The sequence below is a fragment of the Sebastes umbrosus genome, chromosome 8, assembly GCF_015220745.1.
Source record: "Sebastes umbrosus isolate fSebUmb1 chromosome 8, fSebUmb1.pri, whole genome shotgun sequence".
NCBI lineage: Eukaryota > Metazoa > Chordata > Actinopteri > Perciformes > Sebastidae > Sebastes > Sebastes umbrosus.
In genome coordinates, this window is record NC_051276.1 from 28,057,482 (window position 1) to 28,080,678 (window position 23,197).

Consider the following 23,197-nt stretch of genomic DNA (forward strand, 5'->3'; position numbering starts at 1 on the left):
TCTCATCACACCCCTGTGTAATATAAGCTAAAGGTAACACTATAGCACAGAGCCGCGTGCAGGTTTATAGCGGCGCGTGGGCTGGATACTGTATAAGGCTCTTCTGAGAGCCGTCAGGGAAGCCAATAACGACGTGAATGTGATTACTAAGCCCCGGTGTTTCAGGAATAACACACTAATGAACTCCTGATTCTGGCTCGCTGTGCAGCATTAGAGCTGCCCACACTCGGCTGGAAACAGGCTGTCTGTAATGGATTTCGTTGATGGCTGTTTGTTGATTGATTAGCAATGATGTTATTATAACCATAATAATACTTCCTAATCCGTATGTGCATGCAGAAAACAGAGTTCAGGGTATTAATGATATTGTAATGAGGAGGTTACGGTTAGGTTAGAATAGTTTGATGAATGAAACAGGTCAGGGGATGCAGTGATTGTGAGTTTGTTTGGTTTGTGTCTAGATGGTCGAGCTCTGTCTGTATTTTCTAGTTGCCCAGGCCGAGGAGAAGGGTAATGGACTGCTGTCAGTTGTTTGCTGAGGTGATGACATATTTTTTTACCAGTTATATTCCCTTTCATTTCATGGCTTAGAGTTATCTCTGACTGTCCGTTCTGTGATTTGGAAAGAAGGTCGTAGGTCACTATCTCTTTTAAAGGCACCATTTCACATGACTACACTGTACAATAGTTACTGAAACTTTGCTAGAAATAACAACATAGTATGTCAACACGTTCTCATCCCAACTCGTCACATATTGACGCTTTATCAGTCCCCTCGGCGTCACTTTTCGCTCGCAGTAAACACATGCTTAATGTCGTGAATTAAACAAAAACACTTGTTTAGGATAGAAGCAACAAAATCACTTACTTAGGTTTAGGAAAAAACAACATGGATCGGCTTAAAATTACCATGTTTTTACAGTGAAAATGTGACTGGACGTTGTGAACACGGGATACGAATGAACAGCTGATTGTAACTTGAAGTGAAACGTAACTCACGGGACACGAACAGCGATCTCCTGAATGAAATCCTTGTATTTGTTGGACCCATCCATTCACTCTTTATAATACGTCACAGCACTTCCCCTGTGCGTTTAATGGATGGGTTTACATTATAGTTAATGGAACGCCTGGTGCGTTTAATACCGGCGCTAAAGGGTGCCTTGTGCAGCAGTATTGAATGCTGACGGCTGTGACAAAGCGTTGGTGTTTGACACCCTGGGAATGAGAGCAGGCTGAGTATGTACGCCCAACTATCCAAATTGTTTTTGTATTTTTTAAATGAAAGCAGACAGGCAGGATATTTTTAAATGTTGGGGTATACTGTTACTTGTGTCTCCTTTGCAGCAAACATTATAAAATGTTATAATAACTTTTCCTTTCCTATATTGTAAATATCTTTGTTTTATTGTCCTCCATTGGTCGCCATAATAAACCAAGAATTAGCAGGACACATGCTGAATATCTAGGCCTGTGAGCAACTTTACTATTAACAGTTTTTCAGTGATAAAGGTCCAAATATTAACAGATATGTTTAAAGATTCTCTGTGTTGCCTTTACTCTAACCTCCTTAAATATCCAGTTCACACCAGATCTTCTCTCAAAAGTGACACCAAGCCAGGCAGCTGTTAACTTTAGTGTCCTCTTAAAAGGATCCTCTTATTGAGGTCCATTTCACGACCTCTATATCACTTTCCCCTCAACTGGGTTTTTGTGTCTGCACTTTTTTTACAACTGCAGAAAGACATGTGACATCTCCACCACCTTTAAAGTTCATACGTGGCATGCAGAGTCATGGCCGGCACAGCATCGGCTTAGTTTGTTTCTTTAACGGGACTGGGGACAACTTATTTATGCTCATTTTAAAGGAAGAGGAACTACTGTGTACGATCAATAAAGATATATATTTTTTAATTTATATATCACACAGCAACGAAATTATTTCCATTAGTAAGTATTATGTCTAAGGAATCCATGTGGGATGATACACAAGTATATAATGGCCAATCTCACTTCACTTCTTACTAACCTCACCTGTCTAGACCGCCTGTGTTTGTATTGGTACTCCAGGAAAGTTTGTCCTCCTCCTCGACCAATTTAAAAGTGGGGATACATCCAGGAAGATATTTTTAGTACTCCATCGCGGCGTTTATATCAGTCAGCACTTACCCTACTTCTACTTGTACAAAATGTACAGTACATGGTGTGAGCGTTTTAGTTAAGGTGAGCTAAAGCTGCATTTATACCGTACCTCGGACATGAACATGAACATGACTATAGTAAGACCTCATGAACTGGACCCAAATCTGATATAATTTAGTAATAATCATCTTTAAATGGTTGTATGTTATAGTTATATGTTTGTAATCTTAAATGGTTTGGTTTAAATCTGTCATAAAACCATATACAGGACAAGACATGCTTTAAAAAATGTACAGTATATAAAAAAAAGATACCAAAACAAAGTGCAACGATCCAATAGATCATGGGTTATTTACTGTATATGCAAATACCAAAAAGAAAATTTGGTAGGTGGATGTGTCAAACAAACACAAGGCTTTCATCCAGGAGACCGCTGTTTGTGTCCCGTGCATCACGTTACAATCAGCTGTTCGTTCGTGTCCCGTGTTCGCAACGTTCAGTTTCATTTTCACTGAACAAACGTAGTAGTTTTAAGCCCAACCATGTAGTTCTTTCCTAAACCTAACCATAGTGGTTTTGTTGCCTAATCCTAACATGACGCCAAGGGTAACTATAGTGGTTTTGATGCAGAAAATAAAGTGACGCCAAGGGCTGTGACAAAGCGACGGTATGTGACAAGTTGGGATGAGAACATGTTGCAGCATGGGTATGCCTACTGTATATGCAAATACCAAACATAGCATTTAAAAATAAGCATTTTAAAATAAAATACACTATAAATAGAAGATGTTGTGCATAAATATGGAGGAAGAAAATCACTAAAAGTTACCATAACTAATTTCCATAGTGGTCCTGGCCTGTTAAAATTATGGTAGCAACAAAAACTTCTGTGAACGAGATCTATCAAAGACTTGTAGACTCATCTCTAGACTTCCTTTAAGAGGTTAATCCATTTATCTAATCCAATCCTCCCTTTCTATGCTTCCTCATCCCTTCCTTTTTCTATGAAACATCTTTACCCAGCAACACAAATACCCAACCAGCCTTCACGTTCCTCCGCTCAACACTTTCCAGAGTAAATCTTGTCCCGCTGTGAGGGGGGATGACGTGTTAAGGTTGAGGATCACTTACACGCCTTATTGTTATGACTTATGATTGGCAGGAGAATCTCCAGAGACAGCTGCAGGTGGTCTAGTGTGTCGTCGGCTGGCTGGGTGGCAGACAGTTTCTCTGGCATGTGAGAGGTCCAACGACTCCGGAGAGTCAGCAGCCTGACGTCCTCCCTTCCGCATGACCAACATGTACTGTAAACTACGTCACGTCTGACTGAAATGATGGAGGGTCACCTTCAGTGCCTAATGCATACAATAAATATGTTTTATGCACATTTTCGGTCCCTCAACCCAAAAACTAATGGTGAGTACATTTGTTGCATTAACACCTGTAAAAAAAGGTTCATGACTTATGATCAAATGGCAGGACTTCCATTTATACATGTGCATTGGCAAACTATCTGAGGCGGACTTAAAGGAACAGTCAGACATTCAGGGAATCACGCTTGTTTGCCATCAAACCCACAGCAGAAAAGTTCAAAGTCAGCTGAGTCTCATCCCCCCAAGGCATTCAAGGGTCACCTGGCTTTTGTTCGGAGTGCGAGTACGGGACTTTTCAAATGCTTCATGCATTCACTAGACCCAGCTGCTGGTCAAGAAATAGCTTGAATGCTTGAGCTACATAACTTCTTTAAAATAACATCTCATCTTCTGTTTCTATAAGGGCAAAAGTCAGACTTAATAATAGGCAATAATAACACGTTAACGCAGATTTATTTTAACGCCACTAATTTCTTTAATGCAACTTGCAATTTTTAGGTTGTAGCGGGTTCAGTTTTAAAGCTAGAGTGAAGCTACTGGCATATGAAACTAGAAAACCTAAGGAATCCATTGGTACCAACCATGGCATACTAGCTTGGCACAAAGGAGGCTAAATAACGCTCCAAACTTACGCCACATTTTGGCGAGGAAAAACTGGCATGGCCATTTTCAAAGGGGTCCCTTGACCGCTGACCTCAAGATATGGGAATGAAAATGGGTTCTATGGGTACCCACGAGTCTCCCCTTTACAGACATGCCCACTTTATGATAATCACATGCAGTTTGGGGCAAGTCATAGTCAAGTCAGCACACTTTTATATACATACATCTGCATAAAGCAGCATATTTGCCCACTCCCATGTTGATAAGAGTATTAAATACTTGACAAATCTCCCTTTAAGGTACATTTTGAACAGATAAAAAATGTGCGTTTAATTAAATATTTTAATCATTTGACAACCCTAGTTTCTATGTGTTAAGGAATAAACAAAAAAAGACAGTTATGAAACTGTTAGTGAGGCTAACTGTCTCCCTTGCATCCAGGCCTTGAAGTATCTCTGTACTGGCAATAACAAGATGGAAGTGATACAGATGCTCTTATTAGAATCATATAGTGTTAATCGCATGAGGCTTTATCTCATCCCTACCATGACATAGATATGGAGAAGATTGCAGAAAAAGATTCTTGCTCACCACCTGTTGTGGGTTGATATCCATCAGTTACTTCCCCTCTATGATGCAATGCTTTTAGAATAACTACTTTTCTTTCTTTCACTTCTTTTGCTCATTTTAAATGCCATCTGCACCTGACCGAGCTCAAATTATGTCTGATTCATACTTATTTGGGTTTCTGGGTCGAGACTATTTAATTGAAAAAGGTAGCAGCTTTGGGACTTTGATTAATTATCAGATGTCCACCACAAATCATAATGATTTCTATCGGACGGCTGCAGCAGTTTTTTTAAAAGAAATGTTCTATCCAGCGACCCACATCCGCTGATGTTTTTCAGGTCAAGGAAGAAATGCGGACTCTTTACATGGAGGACCTGTTTATGGTCCAGAAGGCAGCCTGTCAGCAGTTTTTTTTATCCTCACAGACCTAAATAAACCTCCTGACATCCTAAAAATTTGGGATTTTACAGCCGAATGGCTCAAGTGGCCCCAGGCGGGCGGGTGTGACCGAGCTGCCAGGGTCACAAAGTGGCAAAATGAAAGCTGCCAGCAAAGTGATTGGGTCTCCCTGATGATTCTGAGGGGAGTTTGTTCTGGACGTCTCAGAGGAGGAGGAGGAGGAAACTTTAATCATCTCAGTAGAGAGTAAAGTCTCAGCTACTCACATCTGGATAATTGGAGGGATCTATTGTGTGTCTCTGTACCTGAAGACCTCGGACTCATCTGTTGTTGGATTAACTCTGAAGGCCTCGTCGACAAGAGCTCAGCTGCTGCTTCTCCTGGTGTGTCTATCTATCTATCTATCTAACACTATTTAAAACTACCTAGTTTTATTCTTGCTAGTGTCGTGCTTGAGATGAAGGACAGATAAGGTGAAATATGTTATCAGACCTTATGTCATGAAGAATATTCTCTCATAAAGTGAAAATGTGACAAAATCCAGGAACCAAGTCAAAAACTCCAAAATCAAAAGTTAAAAAAGTCAAGTCAAAAACTAAATGTGACTTTAAAGTGGCAATAGACATATTTTTTTTATTTAATCATTATGAAGTAAACGTTGATAGCACAATGTAATGGTTATAGAATAATGTCACCATCGGAGTTTTGATTGGTTCCTTATAAGCTTTGCTTTCACAATGCTGTTCTGTCTGCCACTGGGTACGATCTCCTGGGGAAATGAAGGCTCAAAAAGGAAGAGTATCAGCCATTATTATCAAAACAGGGAGAGAATAGCATATTTGGTTTCCCCCGGTAGCTATCGGTAGTTATCCTCAGTTACCAAAGAGTATCAGTATACAAGTTCTTTGTAGTTACTATCCCTGGTAATGGAAATGGTGGACAGTGGAACGACTAAAGTGAAAAAACAAAATGCTGAGTGTCCTGTGTTGTAGGTTAGTGTTACAAGGATTTGAGGAAAAAGCGGTCCGGTTTTCTTTGCAACAGCGGCGCCAACAATAATACCACTTGGAAATGCTGGCTTTAACCAGTGGTGGAGGAAGTATTCAGAATCAGATCAATTACTTGAGTAAAAGTATCAATACCACACTTTAAATATACTCCATTATGGTGCTTTAATGTTGCAGTTGGTCAGGGTGGAGCTAATTGTAATTCTTTCATACACTATTGGCAATTTAATCTATAAAAATGCATCATATTTTTTTTAACCGATCATAATTTTTGTTTTTAAAGTCTTGCAGTAGTTGTTAAATAAATGTAGTGAAGTGAAAGTACTAAATATACAATGTCCATTTGAAATTTGGTGGATAAGAAGTATAGCATAACATGGAAATGTTCGAATAAAGTGCAAGTACCTCAAAATTGCACTTCAGTACAATGCTTGAGTAAATGTACTTAGTTACTTCCCACCACTGGCTTCGAGTAAACGGTTTAAAATGAAGTGATTCGATACAAATAATGTTTTGAGAGAACGGTTAATCTGCTTTTTATCTATCTATCTATCTCTCTATGTATAGAAGCCGTGTACTGACAACAGAACAGCGGTGACTTCATAGAATTTGTATTTGACCTATCTTCTTTGACCTATGGGATGAATCACTATACCATCTGAGGCGTTTCCGCTGGACACAGTTATAAATATAGGCGTCCTGCAGCATTGTAGGTAGTCACGCCAAGAAGTGATGGAAGGGGTGAGAGATTTGCAGGAGGGAGCTGACAGGTTCCTTTTCAGACAGTAACAGATATCTGGAGGCCTGTGGTGAAGACAAATGCTTCTGTCAACACTAATGGTACATTCACAGTAAAATAGAGGTAGAAAGCCTGAACAGTAACCAACACAATACCTCAATCTATTGACCCTCCACGATCTATGGTCGCCCGTCCCCAGTCTAAACTTATAGGACACGGATGGAGTCTCCTCTGAACCTAAAATTAAGTACATGTCTACCATTCCTTCAGCATGACAGTTGTCCAAAGGAAGCTGGAAGAGGGGTGTGTGAGAGGAGTGTTGGGTTTCAGGCTGCAGGATGGTGGGATGAATCACTTGGAAGTTGAGGAAGCGGGGGTTGGTGGTGTTGCTAAGGGGAGGGCGTTCTTCTCCTCGGAGCCGTCAAGTACAACCGAGCGGAAAGCTGTGACAGGCAATAGTTTGAGGACAGACTGCAGGGTGGCAGAGCGGCGTGTAGTGATAAAGCACAGAGACCTGACTGACACTAAGGTGCTGCTGTGAGGCAGAAGCACAAATCTGGACTGCAGACCCTGAGCAAAGCACTGAGGACATAAAACATGGGGGTGTACAATGAGCAAGGGTAAGATTATTCATCCTGATTACTAAGAGCCTCTGTGCTGGTTGACTCTGAGGCATTTATTAACTTACCATCTTTTATTATGACTGGACATCCCATATTTTTACAGTAATAAATGAATTTCAAGTTCATAGTTAATTCTAAATTAAATGTACAAATTATGGTACTTTTTATACTTGCATATAAAGTTATACTTGATATTGTTTACCTTTTGTACTTTACATACTGTTTTACAACCTGTTTACATCTCTGTATATGTATATGTTTATTACATCTCATTATGCATATACATTTACTATATTCATTCAGTTTATGAATTTTTGCAATTACTGTAGGCCTATCTAACCTCAAATTTATATTATATTTTTTATATGTATATTTTATAGGGCCGTCAATCGATCAAAATATTTAATTGTGATTAATCGCAAATTAGTCGCACATTTGTATCTGTTCAAAATGTACCTTAAAGGGAGATTTGTCAAGTATTTAATACTCTTATCAACATGGGAGTGGGCAAATATGCTTGCTTTATGAAAATGTATGTATATATTTATTATTGGAAATCAATTAACAACACAAAACAACAACAAATATTGTCCAGAAACCCTCACAGGTACTGCATTTAGTATAAAAAAAGATATGCTCAAATCATAACATGGCAAACTGCAGCCCAACAGGCAACAACAGCTGTCAGTGTGTCAGTGTGCTGACTTGACTATGACTTGTCCCAAACTGCATGTGATTATCATAAAGTGGGCATGTCAGTAAAGGGGAGACTTGTGGGTACCCATAGAACCCATTTTCATTCACATATCTTGAGGTCAGAGGTCAAGGGACCCCTTCAAGAATGGCCATGCCAGTTTTTCCTCACAAAAATTTAGAATAACTTTGGAGCATTATTTAACCTCCTTTGCGACACGCTAGTATGACATGGTTGGTACCAATGGATTCATTAGGATTTCATATGATCAAAACCTAATACCTTAGGTGGTATTGTTAATGACTGCTTCTCTGTAAATGTTATGCACATGACAATAAAGAAAACTTGACAATTTAAAAAAAAGTATAATTGAAAAATTGTATATCTCTGAATTTGCTTAATGAGAACATTTGCTGAATAGTTCTCTCAAGAGTAAGTTGTGACCTTGTAATCACTGCACTTTGTTCATGTTTCAGGGCGGCCCTGGACGAACCAGTGTCTCGCCATACGATGATCAAAGAGAGCAAAGGAGGGCGCCGTCGCCGCACGTCACCCACTGTCTCCCCTCGCAGACAGCACAGCAAACTTCCCCCCAAAGACGTCTTCAATGACATGATGTTTGTGGGTCAGTGGCTGCATTTGGTGTTCATCTGACAAGTACAGTTTCTGATTTTAAAGAATACTGAACTTTTACTTTTAAGTGCAGTTTAAACTGTTCTGGTTCTGGATGGAGGATTTTGAGGAGCATTCTTTAGAAATAACGAGAGTTTGAATGAAGTTTAAAAGAAGTTGGTATTTACCAGGCAGGGGAAGTCTAACGAAAGATGTTCTTGAGTTGCAATATGGGAAATGTACCAGACACATGAATTGATTGCAAGAAAGGCAATTCATTTGCAGCTTTCCCAGTCCATACACACAACTTCAAAGGTTCTGAGCTAGCTAAAGTGTAAACTTGCAGCTTTAAAAGGAGTATGCAGGAGTCTGCTCTTCAAATTAATGTATCCACCTCACATCGACCAATTTAAAGAGCAATTCATGCCGGATCTTACAGTGTCTGTACGTACACCATGCTGTCTAGAGAGCACTGTGGTTACCTTTCACTGTAATTGCTCCGGTCTGCTAACGAGGATCTTCTGTTAATATTTAATGGCTATAGCTAACATATAATACTCAAACAACTTCAGTCTCCTGTCAAAGTCATTATCGACATCACGGTTAATAATGAACGTTATTATAGGACCGACACTAATAGGATTACATACTGTAGCCTCTATAGTATCTAAGCAGACTGCTGATCATATTGTATTAGAAAGGTAGGGCTGCTTTGGAGGATTAAATTAAAAGGGTAAATAGAAGTAAATAGAGGTGAAACCCTGAAGGCGAAACAAAGACTATTAAAATCATATTAACAGGTGACAAATTAAAGGACAAACTTCAGTGAATGAGTGGAGAAACATAACAAATGCTCTCATACAGGGCGCAATGTTTATAGAAAATGATGTGAATCAAATGGCCTTCGCAAACTGGTTCCCAACCTGGGGGGTCACGACCCCCACTAGGTGTCACCAAAGCTTCAATGGGGGGTTGCAAAGCCTTCTTGATTTTAAGGGATATGAGACAACTTTTAAAAATATGTATACCATTGGCCTATATCTCAGCATTTTCAGGGAGAAGAAAACACTGAATTGGTCAAAAAAAGAAGCCTTTCAAGTATAAATGATTGTTAAAATTTAAAAAGAAATACACAATACAGGGAATTGTATCAAAAGTCCCTAAAAATAGCATGAAAACTCATCTGTGATGTAATAATCACAGCTAATAATCTGCTCAAAATGTATCCAAATCGCTCGTTTTACACAAACTTGCTGCAGTTATTGCGTTTCTCTATTTTGGTTAATTGTACAGTTTATAGTAGTTATTCTGTACTGTTATTGTCATGCATTGAATATAATATGAAATATCCATAAAATATGTCTCTTAGTCAGGAGTCGTTAGTTTACTCAATGATAGAAAAGGGGTCCCTTAAGAGAAAAACACTGATGTAGAGGGCTCCTGATGGCCTAACACCTTTTACCATGTTGTTTTTTTCCTTTAATTTGTCACCCATCTGTTCATTTGCAGTCTTATAAATTAATCATATTTTTGAGTTCACTTTTTCTATATTTTTTTTCACTTTCCTGGATTGCACCTCTTTCTGCCAAGGATCACCATGGAAACCAGACAAAACAGCTCAATACTATTGGATCCATGCCTTAATGTGTTTACTGCTTATGCATATAGATAACTGCAAAAAAAAAAGAAGTGTGATATGATTTTAAAAAAGAAGCCAGAAGAGGAAGTTCTGTAAAAGAAACCTCTTCTTCACTGCCTGTTGCAGACTGATATTTCTATTTGCTGATTAAAAGGATTCTGTTTTACGTCAATTATTCTAGGAAAAAACATGTGCAGCACCATAAAGACAGGTCTGGTGTTCACCAAGCAGAGAGGAAGAAGATGTGTTTGGTCTGAGGATTATAGTAAAATAATGAGGGTTCTGTTTTGTGTTGGCAGTTGGGGGATGGACCCAAAACGACCCATCCTGTTTGGTAGAACAGTTCTGTCCAGAGTACAACGAATGGAGAACAGCAGCACGCATGGTCAACAGTCGTGGCCAAGTGGCGGTGGGCACACTGGATGGAATGATCTACACCGTGGGAGGGGAGGATCACCTCCGCTGTTACAGCAGCGTGGAGAGGTGAGAGAGCATCCTAAATGTCTTTTTTTCTAACAATTTGTGCATCTTGAAATGTCAAACTTCAAATTCTCTCCCATGGTATTATCACTTTAAGCTCCTTGAAGCGAGGGATTTCTCGCTGTAAGAACCTCATATCATCATCTGAACACATTTTGTTTGTTTGAATTTCATGTTCAAGTCAAATGCAAACATCAAACTGCTGATGATTCACGAGAGGCTGCAAACGAAATAGTTTCTTTAAGTCGATTTTCTGGTTTATTCAAACCGACATTTCATTACATCACAGCAGTTATCACGGTGAGGGAAAGTGCAAGCAAGTTGTAGCTTTAGGGGACAGTTTGAGATACCAGTCATATCTTAAGGTCACAGTCCAAAACAGGGAGCTACTGCACTTCACATAACCTCTGTCCCACTGTTTATATAACGTTATTTAACCAGGAAAAAGGCCTCGCTGAGATTAATAACCTCTTTTATATGAGAGTCCCGACCAAGATAGCAGCAGCACTGTAGAACATAGAGGCCACAAAACATAATGGACAGACTTTTATAGCCCAAAAGACGTGACTACTTCCTGGACGTATTTCACCCATCAGCTGCTATATAGAAAACTGTACAATAATTCAACTGTGCAAAATTGTCATTAATACTGCATTTATACTGTATATTCAAAAAATATTCTTACTAATTTCTTATTTATGCCATTCTGGCATTTATAGTTAACACACTTAATAGATCACACTTCATTTTGTGTTTACTTATTTGCACTGTGGTTATTTGTTATATACTGCACCTCTTAATGCAAATATTTATTTCTTCTATTTTCATTTTCTTATTTTTAATTTTACTACTTACTTATATGTTTATATTTTTACATATATTGTGTTTATATTGTAGCATTATAATTTACATGTCACACCCTCCTTTATTTATTTTTTCTTACATTTCTTTATGTTTAAATGAGGGCAACTGTAACGCCCCCGGGGATCAATACGGTACTTCTGATTCTGATTCTGTGACAGAGTTGACTACTAGTTGACTTAAATCTACCCTGAATATAAAATAATATCCACATGTAAAATGTAGATGTTTTACAGATATGTTCAGTGAACATTGACAATACACAAAACATAACCTGGAAAGCAAAATGCATCATGAAAAAAAAACTATAATATGCATTTCTCACTTTCTTCAGAGCCCTTCACTCAAAATGACATGCAGCCAAAACGACTTGGCTTCCACTCACTGTTCTCTTTAAAAATATTACTTAACCTGAGGTTTGCTATTTAACTAGAATAAAAAACTCACGCTAAAAGCGATTCTTTTGACCTCAAGTTGTATATTTTATCACTAGATTTGTTGGGAGAAAGAAAGATCTTGTTTTTATTTATTGTTGTTGTTCACATCACTGAACAGCAGATGGCAGCATTAATGCAGAAATTAAATGTAGACCTTCAGACATTAAACCACAAGCCATCTTTTTAGTGAGCAAGAGACCACCCAAAATCCTCACTTAGTGGGATTTCCTTATTATTTTTCAATTGCCCCACAGTAACCCTGCCACATTTTTGAACTTTTTTTCTCTTGGAAAACAAGAGAAAACTTTAATTTCCCTGAAACTCTCATGTTGCCGGGGTATCTATTCCTCAGAAGCAGACAAAAATAAACTCTCTTTCACACACACACACACACACACACAGCCGTGCACATCTTTTAGAGGACATTCATTGGCATTATAGCCCCTTACCCTTTCCTGAACTTTAAAACCAAGTCTGAACTTTCAAGCAGGCCTTTGAAGGTCTCTCCGAAGGTGAGGACCGACCAAAATGTCCTCACTTTCCAAAAATGTCCTCACTTTGCAGGTCTAAACCTCAAATTGGTCCTCACAGAGATATATGGACAACACACATACACACATACTCTCCTGTTTTCTCCCATTTCCTCTCCTCCTACTCTATCCGAAGTCTCAAATGAGCTGGCTCTGCTCCCACTTCCCACAGACAGACACTCCTTAACTGAATTCCAGCCAGTTGACCCCATAATGATTGTGCTCTGCTGGCTGCAGACCAGCAGGGAATGACCAGCACTGCCCAGCAGACTGATCAGCTGTTAATGGCCAGAACCAGCTCGCTGTCATTTTGGTTATCAGAGTGCATCTGATCTCTGAGGGGTAGATACTGTGTCTCTAAGAGTATTTCGGAGGAATTGCTGACAAGATCTTTGCCAATTAGAAGGAAGTTCTGTTTTTGATGGATGTTAGTTTTCATCTAATGGCCTAGAGAAAACTATTTTAATAGCCTTCCAGTGGAGAGGAAACACTGGCAGATGTTTATACAGCTCCAAAACTTTCTCTCAGTGTGAAAGTGTTCCTCAAACAAACACACACACTTGCAAAACAATAGGCTGTCAAATTGAAATTGATGATAACACGTTAACGCTAATTTGTTTTAATGCAACTATAGCTACAGTGAAGATACTGGTATCATATGAAACGAGAAAAACCTAAGGAATCCATTGGTACTAACCATGTCATACTAGCTTGTCATGAAGGAGCCTAAATAACGTTCCAAACTTACGCTAAATTTAGGCGAGGAAAAACTGACATGGCCATTTTCAAAGGGGTCCCTTGACCTCTGACCTCAAGATATGTGAATGAAAATGGGTTTTGTGGGTACCCACGAGTCTCCCCTTTACAGATATGCAAGTCATATTCAAGTCAGCACACTGACACACTGACAGCTGTTGTTGCCAGTTGGGCTGCAGTTTGCCATTTTATGATTTGTGCATGCTAAATGCAGTACCTGTGAGGGTTTCCGGACAATATTTCTCATTGTTTTGTGTTGTTAATTGATTTCCAATAATATATATATACATACATTTGCATAAAGCGAGCATATTTGTCCACTCCTATGTTGATAAAAGTATTAAATACATGACAAATCTCCCTTTAAGGTACATTTTTAACAAATAAAAAATGTGTGATCAATTTGCGATTAATCGTTTGACAGCCCTGCAATATACATTTCTATGAAAGCTTGTGTTGGCTCTACTCAAGTTGTTATTACCAGCAGCACCTGATTTAACTTTCCACCAACACTTTGACATCCTGGACCCATCCGTCCTGGCAGGTACAACCCCGACACAGACAGCTGGAGTACAGATGTAGCACCCTTGAGCAGGCCCCGCAGCGGAGTGTGTCTGGTGGAGATGGACGGATACCTGTACGCTATTGGAGGACACGACGGCATTGCTGCCATAAATACTGTGGAGAGGTACTGAAGCATGAGTGCTGCAAAAGGTCAATGTCTTATCTTGAAATTAACTGTCAATCCTTTTAACACAAACTGTAAACAAATGAGACTGTGTTCAAGACATCTAGTCATTATTTTCCCCATAAAATCCTGCAGTCAAAAGGTAAATAAAGTAAGACTAAGGAGCTGGTTATAGTGAGTCCCCACAATGCCTGTCATATTTAGGAATATAAAAATATATATATAACACAGGCGAAACAAAAAGTCTGACGAATTGTGTCTGATACCTTTCATCTCCTTTTTAAAGAAAAAGGAAGACGCTATAGATCCACCGCAGCAACCAAGAACATTTACAAAAAGTCTTTCATACCAAATGCAATAACTTGACTAAATTCATAAACACCATTCACACTTATTCACTGTGATTTACTACATGTTGTGCTATTTACTGTGTGTATTGTGATGTACTATGATGTGTTTTAACCAACCTGTGAAGCCCAAGGCAAATTTCCACATTTGTGCACAATAAAGATTATTATTATTAAAGAAAAAAATCTTTAAAGCACATTTCCATTTTTCTTTGTGAGACAAAACTAGGCTGCATCATCTAAAATGAAAGTACCAATGATTTTAATTAGCTGACTTCTAACATTAATGTGAAAGCAGTCTGAAGTGGCTGACTCAGAGGAAGGGAGACATGATTCATTGGAGTTAAAAACATGAATGACTGACAGATTTGTTAAATTAGTCTTGCTAACCCATTGTTGTTGTTGTTTTTTTATTCTAGGTATGACCCCAAAATGAACACATGGAGCAAGCAGGCAGCGATGCTGACCAGACGCACCAGAGCAGTGGCCGCTGTGCTGGAGGGTCACCTGTACGTGATCGGAGGGAATGATGGTGACATGGCTCTGAACTCAGGTGAGAGATGAGGTTACAGATAAAAGACTGTCTTTGACGCTCAAAAATTGTGAGCCCAACACCCAAAGTTAATCAATCTGAAATGATATAAAACAGAAAAATCCTTCAAATCTTCACATTTGAGAAGCCGGCACCAACAAACGTCAGGCATTCTTGCTTTGATAAATGATTTAAAGTGTAACTAAGGTATTTTTCGACCCTATTTTCCCATGTTTTCGTGCTAACTGACTAATGGGGGACAACAATTTTTGGAATTGGTTTTGGTATTGAGGCAGAACACTGTAACCAGTAGCTGTGAAATGAGCTGGGAGGGCAAGTGAGCAGCGTCGATGTAGCATTACGTCCACTAAAAGTGCTTGTTTTTGCCACTGGCAGGCTCAGATTGTGATTATAAGTGTCGGACAACATCATGGAAAGGACCCTACAGAGAAATAAAATGTTTTTCTTACCTTTCACTTGATCAGGTCTGTTTGTTATTGTGTCCAAGTCCCGCTCAAGGAGAAGTCTCGTTGTGAAATATGAATGTCCGTATACTCTGGCTCAAATAAATGCGGCAGCCATCGAATTCAAAGACCTCATCCACATTGTGGAAATCATCCAAATGTTCAGCCATGACATTGAAAATCTTTTAGATAACACTAAGCTACGCTCTCTGTACTCCAACACAACAAACTCTGCCCAGCTGGCACTCACGTTTCCACCATGGATGTACAGTATGATGTCCTCCGGTAACACGTCACCTCGCCAGATTTCACAACGAGACTCCTCCTTGAGCGAGGCTCTTTCCATAATTTCAGATATTTATAATAACAATCAAAGCCTGCATTGACAAAAACGGGCACTTTTAGTGAATGACGGTACTGGCTTGCCCCAATAGGATTACATTGCAGCTTGTGAGCAGCTGCCGCCTGCTGCACTCTCCCTCAATACTGGACCAATTTCAGATATTGTTGTCGCTATTAGTCACTTAGACACAGAAACATGGAAAAATACAGTAGGGTCCACGTTGGGAAAATACCAAAGTAACCCTTTAAATGATTCCTTGATTCTCAGAATTGGCAGTGATTCATTTTTCTTCTATCGACTAATTGAATTTCCATAGGAAAACTCAATTATAAATGCAACTACATGCACTTATTCTTAATTGTCTGCGAGTGCTCATTGAGTTTATATGTGACTTGTTACAGCTGGCACAGATCATACAAAGTAGCACAACTGTAAAAAGAATAATAAATGAAAGAGGCTTAAAGTGAGGCAGATCATTTATTTATGTGGGAATGCTACTAACAAATACAGTCAATTGTTATTTAGTGCTTGGGGGTATTTTGTGAATTGACTTGTTCCCATAACTATATGAAAAAAAAAAAAATCTCAGCTGTGTTTGACAGCTTTTTGACGTGTGGCAGGACTTAAGTCACGTAACGACTAGCTTGACCTTTTATTCTAGCTCATATTCACACACACACACACACACACACACACACACACACACACACACACACACACACGCACACACACACACACACACACACACATTCTTAAGCCCCGTGACCTTGCCAAAGATAAACAGGGGTCATGTTGTGCTGCTACTTGCCACTGACTATTTCAGTCTGTGAGAAGTGCACGTCAGTGAAATTCCCACAACCTTTTTTGGATCCCATCAATCTATTATTATTATTATTATTTCTTCTCATTTTAAAGAGGCTTTTTATTGAAAAAAAAAATATATATATATATTCACATCATTTGTATCTTGCTATCTGGCAGACATTTCCATCTTTTTATGTTGCATTCAATGTACCCTAGACATTTTTGTATATAAATATAAACACAGCCTGTCTGTAAAGTAGTGTTACTCATACAGAGTGTGTATGATATGGAATATATGGCCTCTTTTGACTCCTGCTGTCCTCTAAATGTACCCCAGTGGAGCGGTACAACCCTGTAGACGGTAGCTGGTCGATATGCGCCCACATGCTGAGTCCCAGGGAGAATGCCGGGTGCGCCGTGTACCTGGGACGCATCTACGTGGCCGGGGGCAGAGACGAGCTCAACCTGGAGCTCTGCGGTGCGGAGAAGTTTGACCCGGACAACATGAGGTGGACTCCTGTCAAACGCATGAGGAGCAAGAGGGACAATGTGAGTAATGGATCACTAAGACACATCAGATGTCAAGCCTCCCTTCAGATTTAAGGTCCAGTTTATTTTTACATCCAAAGATGGAGAGAAGTAATACGACTGACATGACTGAAGGAAGGACATAATTTCCCTTAACAGATTACCTAATATTTCAGTAGAGGTTCAGGGTGTCATTACTATTTTTGGATCCCTGAGTCAAAATGTTTGTTGTTTTTTTTCCTCTACAATAGCAGGGGAAATAATGGTAACAAATTTTTTTTCTGGCATGCCATGGATGGATTGGCAGGTATAATCTAAAAACACCAGCTTAGTTTAGTGTGTTAGCATTTGCCAATAAACACAAGGCACAGATGAGGCTGTTGGGGATACTATTAGTTTTGCAAATATTTGGTCCTAAACCAAATATGGAAGAAATGAACCATTTTGACCTGATGATGGTGCGAAATGAAACATTAAGAGATCACAATTCATCCCAAATGGGTCACTATTGATGATGAAAGGTGTCTTGATAACATATTTTGTGTATTCAATGGTAAAACTATTGACTTTATGCTGTTACAAAAGTATATGATGGTGCAGTGTAATTGTTTAACTCTTTAAGGAACCCCCCTGGATTACTGATGGTTTGCAATATTAAAAAAAATAGTCAATAGAACATTTTTATTTAAAAATGTCATACAATTCTTTCATACTCACTATTGTATATTGTTCCTCAGATGTCCCTTGTTGTGTTCAACGGCGCCTTGATGGCTGTGGGAGGCTCTGATGGTGTCACCAATCTGAAAACAATAGAAGCGTACTGTCATGACACCAACACATGGAGGTAAGATGAAAAACCACCGCCGTGACATCCTCGATGCTGCTTAGTGCTCATTGCGGTGGCGTTTTTTAAAAAACTGGGCCTCCAAGAGATTACTCATCATTCAAATAATGCCCTGAGCTCAAAGATATGTTTGTTTCCATTCTCTGTTGATGCGGTTTGCAGAAACCATACTGCCAAAACAACACAACACAAGGATGCAGGGATAACCAAGCCTTGAATACAGCAGTGCAAAACATACAATATATTGTATCAATCAATATTGAAGCATTATGATCTACTGTTTTTTTTATTATTAATCAATTTAAAGGGAGAAGTGATAGATGAGTTTTCCTGATCCACTCTGTTTTTTTATCAGCAGAGAGGGGCTAACTAAGTAACAGTGAGATGGATAAATAATCATATGTATAATCGGATCACACACTTGTGAGCAATAAAAAGTTTCAATTATTTACAATTGTACTTAGTCTGAAAGTACACAAGCCGCAGTGTGGTGCTGTAAAAGGAAAAACATGTTGACTCTGATTTTGGTCAAAGAGACGAAGAGGCAAGACATTTCCTAAAAAGCGTTATGATGAATAAGGAAAAGGAAAATAGCCTTATCATCCAGAGTAATTAAATGAAACATTACATTAAAGCTAGGGTTGGTAGTGTTCTTAAAAAAAAAAAGTGTTATATTTGTTGAAATTATCTTTACATCCCTACAGCAATCAATAAATGAAATGCTCTGACATAATCTGTGTATCTGTGGCTGTTGCATGACTGTAATAAACCTGTCCAATCATTTAATTTGGCCCAAATGTAATGATTAGTGAAATAGTCACAACATTTAATGTATTGATTTGTGTACATAGACACAAATTAAAAAAAAAAATTGTGATGTTCAGCACAAAATCAATTCGTATGTAATCCATGTAATTGTGATCCAGGAAGTATAAAGTGCAGCAAACGCAACATAGAGAGGAGGTCAGGGTGGATAGTTGGGTCAAAAAACACCAGACCTTCGCCCAGGAAATCGGTGTTCGTGTCCTGTGTGAAATCACAAGTCAGAGTTGATTTATTTGTCACGTAACTTCAGTAATTAAGTTACGGCACTTCCGGAGTTATTTTAACCCAAACTGCTATCATTGCCTAAACCTAACTAAGTAGTTTTGTTGCTTAAACCTAACCAAGTCGATCATTTCCCAAACCTAACAAGTAGTTTTTGTCATTTAACTTCCGTACTTAACTTACACCACTTCTTGTGTTATTTTAACCCAAACCACGATCTTTTCCTAAACCTTACTAAGTAGTTTTGTTGCCTAAACCTAACTAAGTGGATTATTTCCTAAACCTAACTAAGTAGTTTTGTTGCCTAAACCTAACCAAGTCGATCATTTCCTAAACCTAGCTAAGTAGTTTTGTTGCCTAAACCTAGCCAAGTCAATTATTTCCTAAACCTAACAAGTAGTTTTTGTCATTTAACTTCCGTACTTAAGTTACGCCACTTCCAGTGTTATTTTAACCCAAACAACAATCTTTTCCTAAACCTAACTAAGTAGTTTTGTTGCCAAAGCCTAACCAAGTTGATCTATACCTAAACCTAACTAAGTAGTTTTCTTTTGAAAAGACTGGAGCGGAAATTGACACATGCGTCACGTGTTGCTGAACATTCGTAGGAAAACACACGAAAAATATGTTGTCGAAAGTCGAACTGCCGTGAGACTGTGTTGAATAATTGAATGTATAATCAAATCACACACTTAAGATTTTCACAATTGTATGTAGTGTGCAAGAACACAGGAGTAATTACTCCTATTTATTTAAATTTAAATGTAACATTACATTAATTCATGTTACAAATTACGGTCTATCTTGCCATTTTGATACAGTTGTCGGATGAATTTCAAGCTAAAGACAAAAATACTTAACATCAAGAAAGTCTGCTGCTTACAGCCAGACAAATAGAGTCGCTTTGTGATTCATGTACCGAGCTCATGTAAGGCTCCTATATCTTATATATGCCTTCAGGCTCCGCTGCTCACTGAATCGGAGTGCTTCAGTGTCTGACTGTTTTCTCTCTCCATCTGTTTTTAGACACTTTGGAAGCATGAAGAGCAAGCATCCAGGAGGGAGAGTGGCTGTGCTGTGCTGAGACTCAACAATGCTCATATTATATGAGCAGCACAGAGGTGTTAGAGAGAACTAGCCTAATGAATGTACGCCGGGCTCCAGGACACATTGTGATGCGGTTCAAGTAAGGCAGCGTAATGACTGAATAATTGAAGAGTTCACTCCAAAATGAGACATCATTGCATTAGTCAAAGCTGGCAGCTGCTCTTACAAAATGACTACGAACATTAAATTAAAGCACATTATACTGTAGGCTATACCAGGTACCATTAAAGTTATGGGTCTTTTTAGGTCTCTCGCTTACAAAACAGACCTCTTTTGCAGAGATGAATCAGCGGCAAATACATTTCAAGTTGTATTTTTTTTTCCGATTCGATCGGATTCGGTTACTGTGAAGTTACAGTGATTCTACAGCAGCATACTGCTAAATCACAGTAATGTGGTGGACATTTACTGTGAAGTTACAATTAAATACAGTGATTCAACAGGAGTATACTGCTAAATCAGTAATCTGATAGACATTTACTGTGAAGTTACAGTTAAATACAGTGATTCTACAGCAGCATACTGCTTAATCACAGTAATCTATAAACATTTACTGTGAAGTTACAGTTATTACAGTGATTCATTAGTTTATATTAGAAAAAAACATTGTAATGTCATGACAAAGTGATGGTGTTTCAAAAAGTGTTCCACTTGTAAATATTGTTATTTGTGTACTGATTAATGATTGATGATGGAGTAACAGGTATGAGCCATAAAGACAGAGGTAGACATGGAAATAATGCAGGAGTTTGGTTAAACAATGTGCTGGATTTGTAGGTAAGAAAATAATCTTTTGAGGATTAAGTAGTTTGAGTAAATTTGAACCTTGGTGTATTGTAAAAGGATGTTTTGATGGTGAAAATGGTGGCTGTTGGAAGTGGAGAAAGTGTACTGAGTGTTTTCAAAGTGACATAATAGAGTGTTACAGGAATGAGTTTTAAAACCCGGAAATGAGTTAGCATTTTAGCATTTCTGGTTCCCTCATCTGGAAGTCAATGGGTTTTTGAATGGGTTTTTAGTTATATGCCTGAAATAAGGTCTGTGGTTAACACAAGCTGAAGAGATTTTAATGTTTTGTTCTACGATATAAAATACATTAATAAATACCCCACTCGAAAATTTTTAAGCTTTTACTGTATATGTCTTTAAAAAAGGCGGTTGCTAACAAGTGGCTAAATGAGACTAATAAACGACATCACAAAAATCATAAGAGTGGTGTTCATTTGTGAAGATTATCTTGCTGAACAAAACATATAAGTATCATAAACGTGTGTTTACCACTGAGATCATTTTCTGCAATAATCCAAAACCCAATGGAAAAATCCCATTGGCTTTTTGTTGAAGGAACCAAGGGCGATGCTAACTTCCTGGTTGACCAACAAAAATACGTCATGGGGCACTCTATATGGCCTGGTAAAATGTCATAATGGTACAGAGTAATGATGTGTTTTATAAGTTATGAGCCTTTCTGAATTGCTCCAATAATTTTTTTGACTTTGAAATGTTGATGTTCATCATGTATTGTATTTTTGTGTCCTCTTTAATATCTTCTGTTTGCTGGTGTTGTGTGACAAATGTGTTGACAGGTCTAGCTTTGTAGAGTAAAATCTCCCCATGGGGACAATAAAGCATATATCTACGTATCATATCACCACATTTCATATGTACGTCAGCTTCTGTGAATATCTGTGATGCCCGGCATTGACTGTAAACAAATAACTCCATCATATTCTTGTATAAACATTCACCAATTAGGCGAGGCAGCCACAGAATGGGTTGTAAAAATTACTAAATGGATCAAGTTGTGGAAAAGAAAATCTGTGGGAATCAAGATCCTGAGTGCGATAAACGAGTGAGTGAAATCTGACTGCTGGCATGGGAAAGCATAAGTGGCTGTGTGGGCTTTTGAAATGATGACGCTCTCAGAGCTCTTTCCCCTGGAGAATAATGGGATGAAATGTGGAGAGGCTGAGCACAAGGAAAAGGCACACAGAGCTACGCGGCTTTTTCCAGAGACACACACCAGAGACACACACCAGAGCCAGCGGTGTCTCCCCATCAGTCCCTGAGAGCACACAGAATGAATATATTTTTCAATTTGAGGGGGACGATTGTGAGGCAAATAGCAGAGGACAGATCTCTTGCAGGTATGTTTTAGCAGAAGATAAAAAAATGTGGATTTCTACAAGTTGCCAAGACTTTGCATGCACTGTATACTTCATCATTGATGTTATGGATATTATGAGAATAAATAACTTATCATTTAGGGACTGTTATGGTCTAATTAAAATGTCTACACAGGCAATTTAAAGCATTGCATTTGTTTTTTACTGACTGATATGTAAATGTTATAGCATTCACAAGTACATACAGATTTCCACCACCAGATGACTCTGACTGATGAAGACAGTGTACATACACTGGATCAATACTAGCACCATTACATTATAGCTTATAAAACAGACAGTCTAATTTGTCTAGACATACAGGCGCAGTCTTGCATCTTTACACAACACAGACTTTATTTAGCAAATGGGTTGAGCATATAATCATGACGATGCATAATTTCTATTCTTAGGTTCTATTCATTTCACTAAAAGCCTTTTTTTATGAGAAGTTTCCTGTCAGCATCAAACATATCCATTTCCCCTCAGTAGTCAAAGTTATCCGGTAGATGGCGAGGCACCAGTGAGGTGACTTGAGATGCTGCTCTGTCCTGGGGAGGAAAGAGGATGCTGATGCTGACAGAAAAAAAACCATGGAAACCAGCTACATGATGTCCTTATTTTAGATGTTAAGAAGCGGTACTTACTGTGATTTGTTTTAAAACCAGGGGTTGTGATGTAAGAGCAAGCTGGAAAAACACGAGCTAATTAAAAACAACAAAGGCAAGTGGAAAATCACGTTTATATTATAATCGACTAAAGACTAAAAATGTAACAGTTAATCCCTCTTCCTTCCTTCCGCCGAGCGATGTAGTTCTTCAATAAAGTTGTTGCTAGGCGACACAGACAGTATTGGTGGCGGT

The 23,197-nt window shown here is 38.6% G+C and overlaps 3 protein-coding genes and 1 long non-coding RNA gene across 21 annotated transcripts in view; 2 read left to right on the forward strand and 2 right to left on the reverse strand.

The window, feature by feature from the left end:
* LOC119493032 (methyltransferase-like protein 27) overlaps nt 1–12,732 on the reverse strand; it is a 25,991-nt gene extending 13,259 nt beyond the window's left edge. Inside the window, exon 1 of the mRNA XM_037778017.1 lies at nt 12,629–12,732. The gene's annotated coding sequence lies outside the window, so the exon portion shown is untranslated. The remainder of the gene's footprint in view (nt 1–12,628) is intronic.
* LOC119493031 (kelch-like protein 20) lies at nt 5,288–20,890 on the forward strand. Of its 2 annotated transcripts, none has more exons than XM_037778013.1 (8): nt 5,288–5,470; nt 8,627–8,775; nt 10,701–10,884; nt 14,010–14,153; nt 14,920–15,053; nt 16,981–17,192; nt 17,909–18,015; nt 20,089–20,890. In XM_037778013.1, the coding sequence occupies exons 2-8, from the start codon at nt 8,661–8,663 to the stop codon at nt 20,144–20,146; spliced, it is 954 nt and encodes a 317-aa protein (XP_037633941.1). In that variant the 5' UTR covers nt 5,288–5,470; nt 8,627–8,660; the 3' UTR covers nt 20,147–20,890. The 2 variants fall into 2 exon arrangements, with proteins under 2 accessions (XP_037633941.1, XP_037633940.1); XM_037778012.1 differs by lacking the exon at nt 5,288–5,470 and adding an exon at nt 7,186–7,453.
* On the reverse strand, nt 17,021–23,134 carry LOC119493033. The gene is made up of 3 exons (XR_005207892.1): nt 22,982–23,134; nt 17,889–17,971; nt 17,021–17,160 (listed from the first exon to the last, which is right to left on the reverse strand). It is a non-coding gene; the product is annotated as an uncharacterized LOC119493033 (long non-coding RNA).
* The window catches only part of LOC119493027 (potassium channel subfamily T member 1-like), an 87,098-nt gene continuing 85,179 nt past the window's right edge, over nt 21,279–23,197 (forward strand). For all 17 annotated transcript variants that reach the window (XM_037777995.1, XM_037777987.1, XM_037777988.1 and 14 more), the window contains exon 1: nt 21,279–22,316. In XM_037777995.1, the coding sequence (XP_037633923.1) occupies nt 22,250–22,316 (67 nt within the window). In that variant the 5' untranslated portion in view covers nt 21,279–22,249. The remainder of the gene's footprint in view (nt 22,317–23,197) is intronic.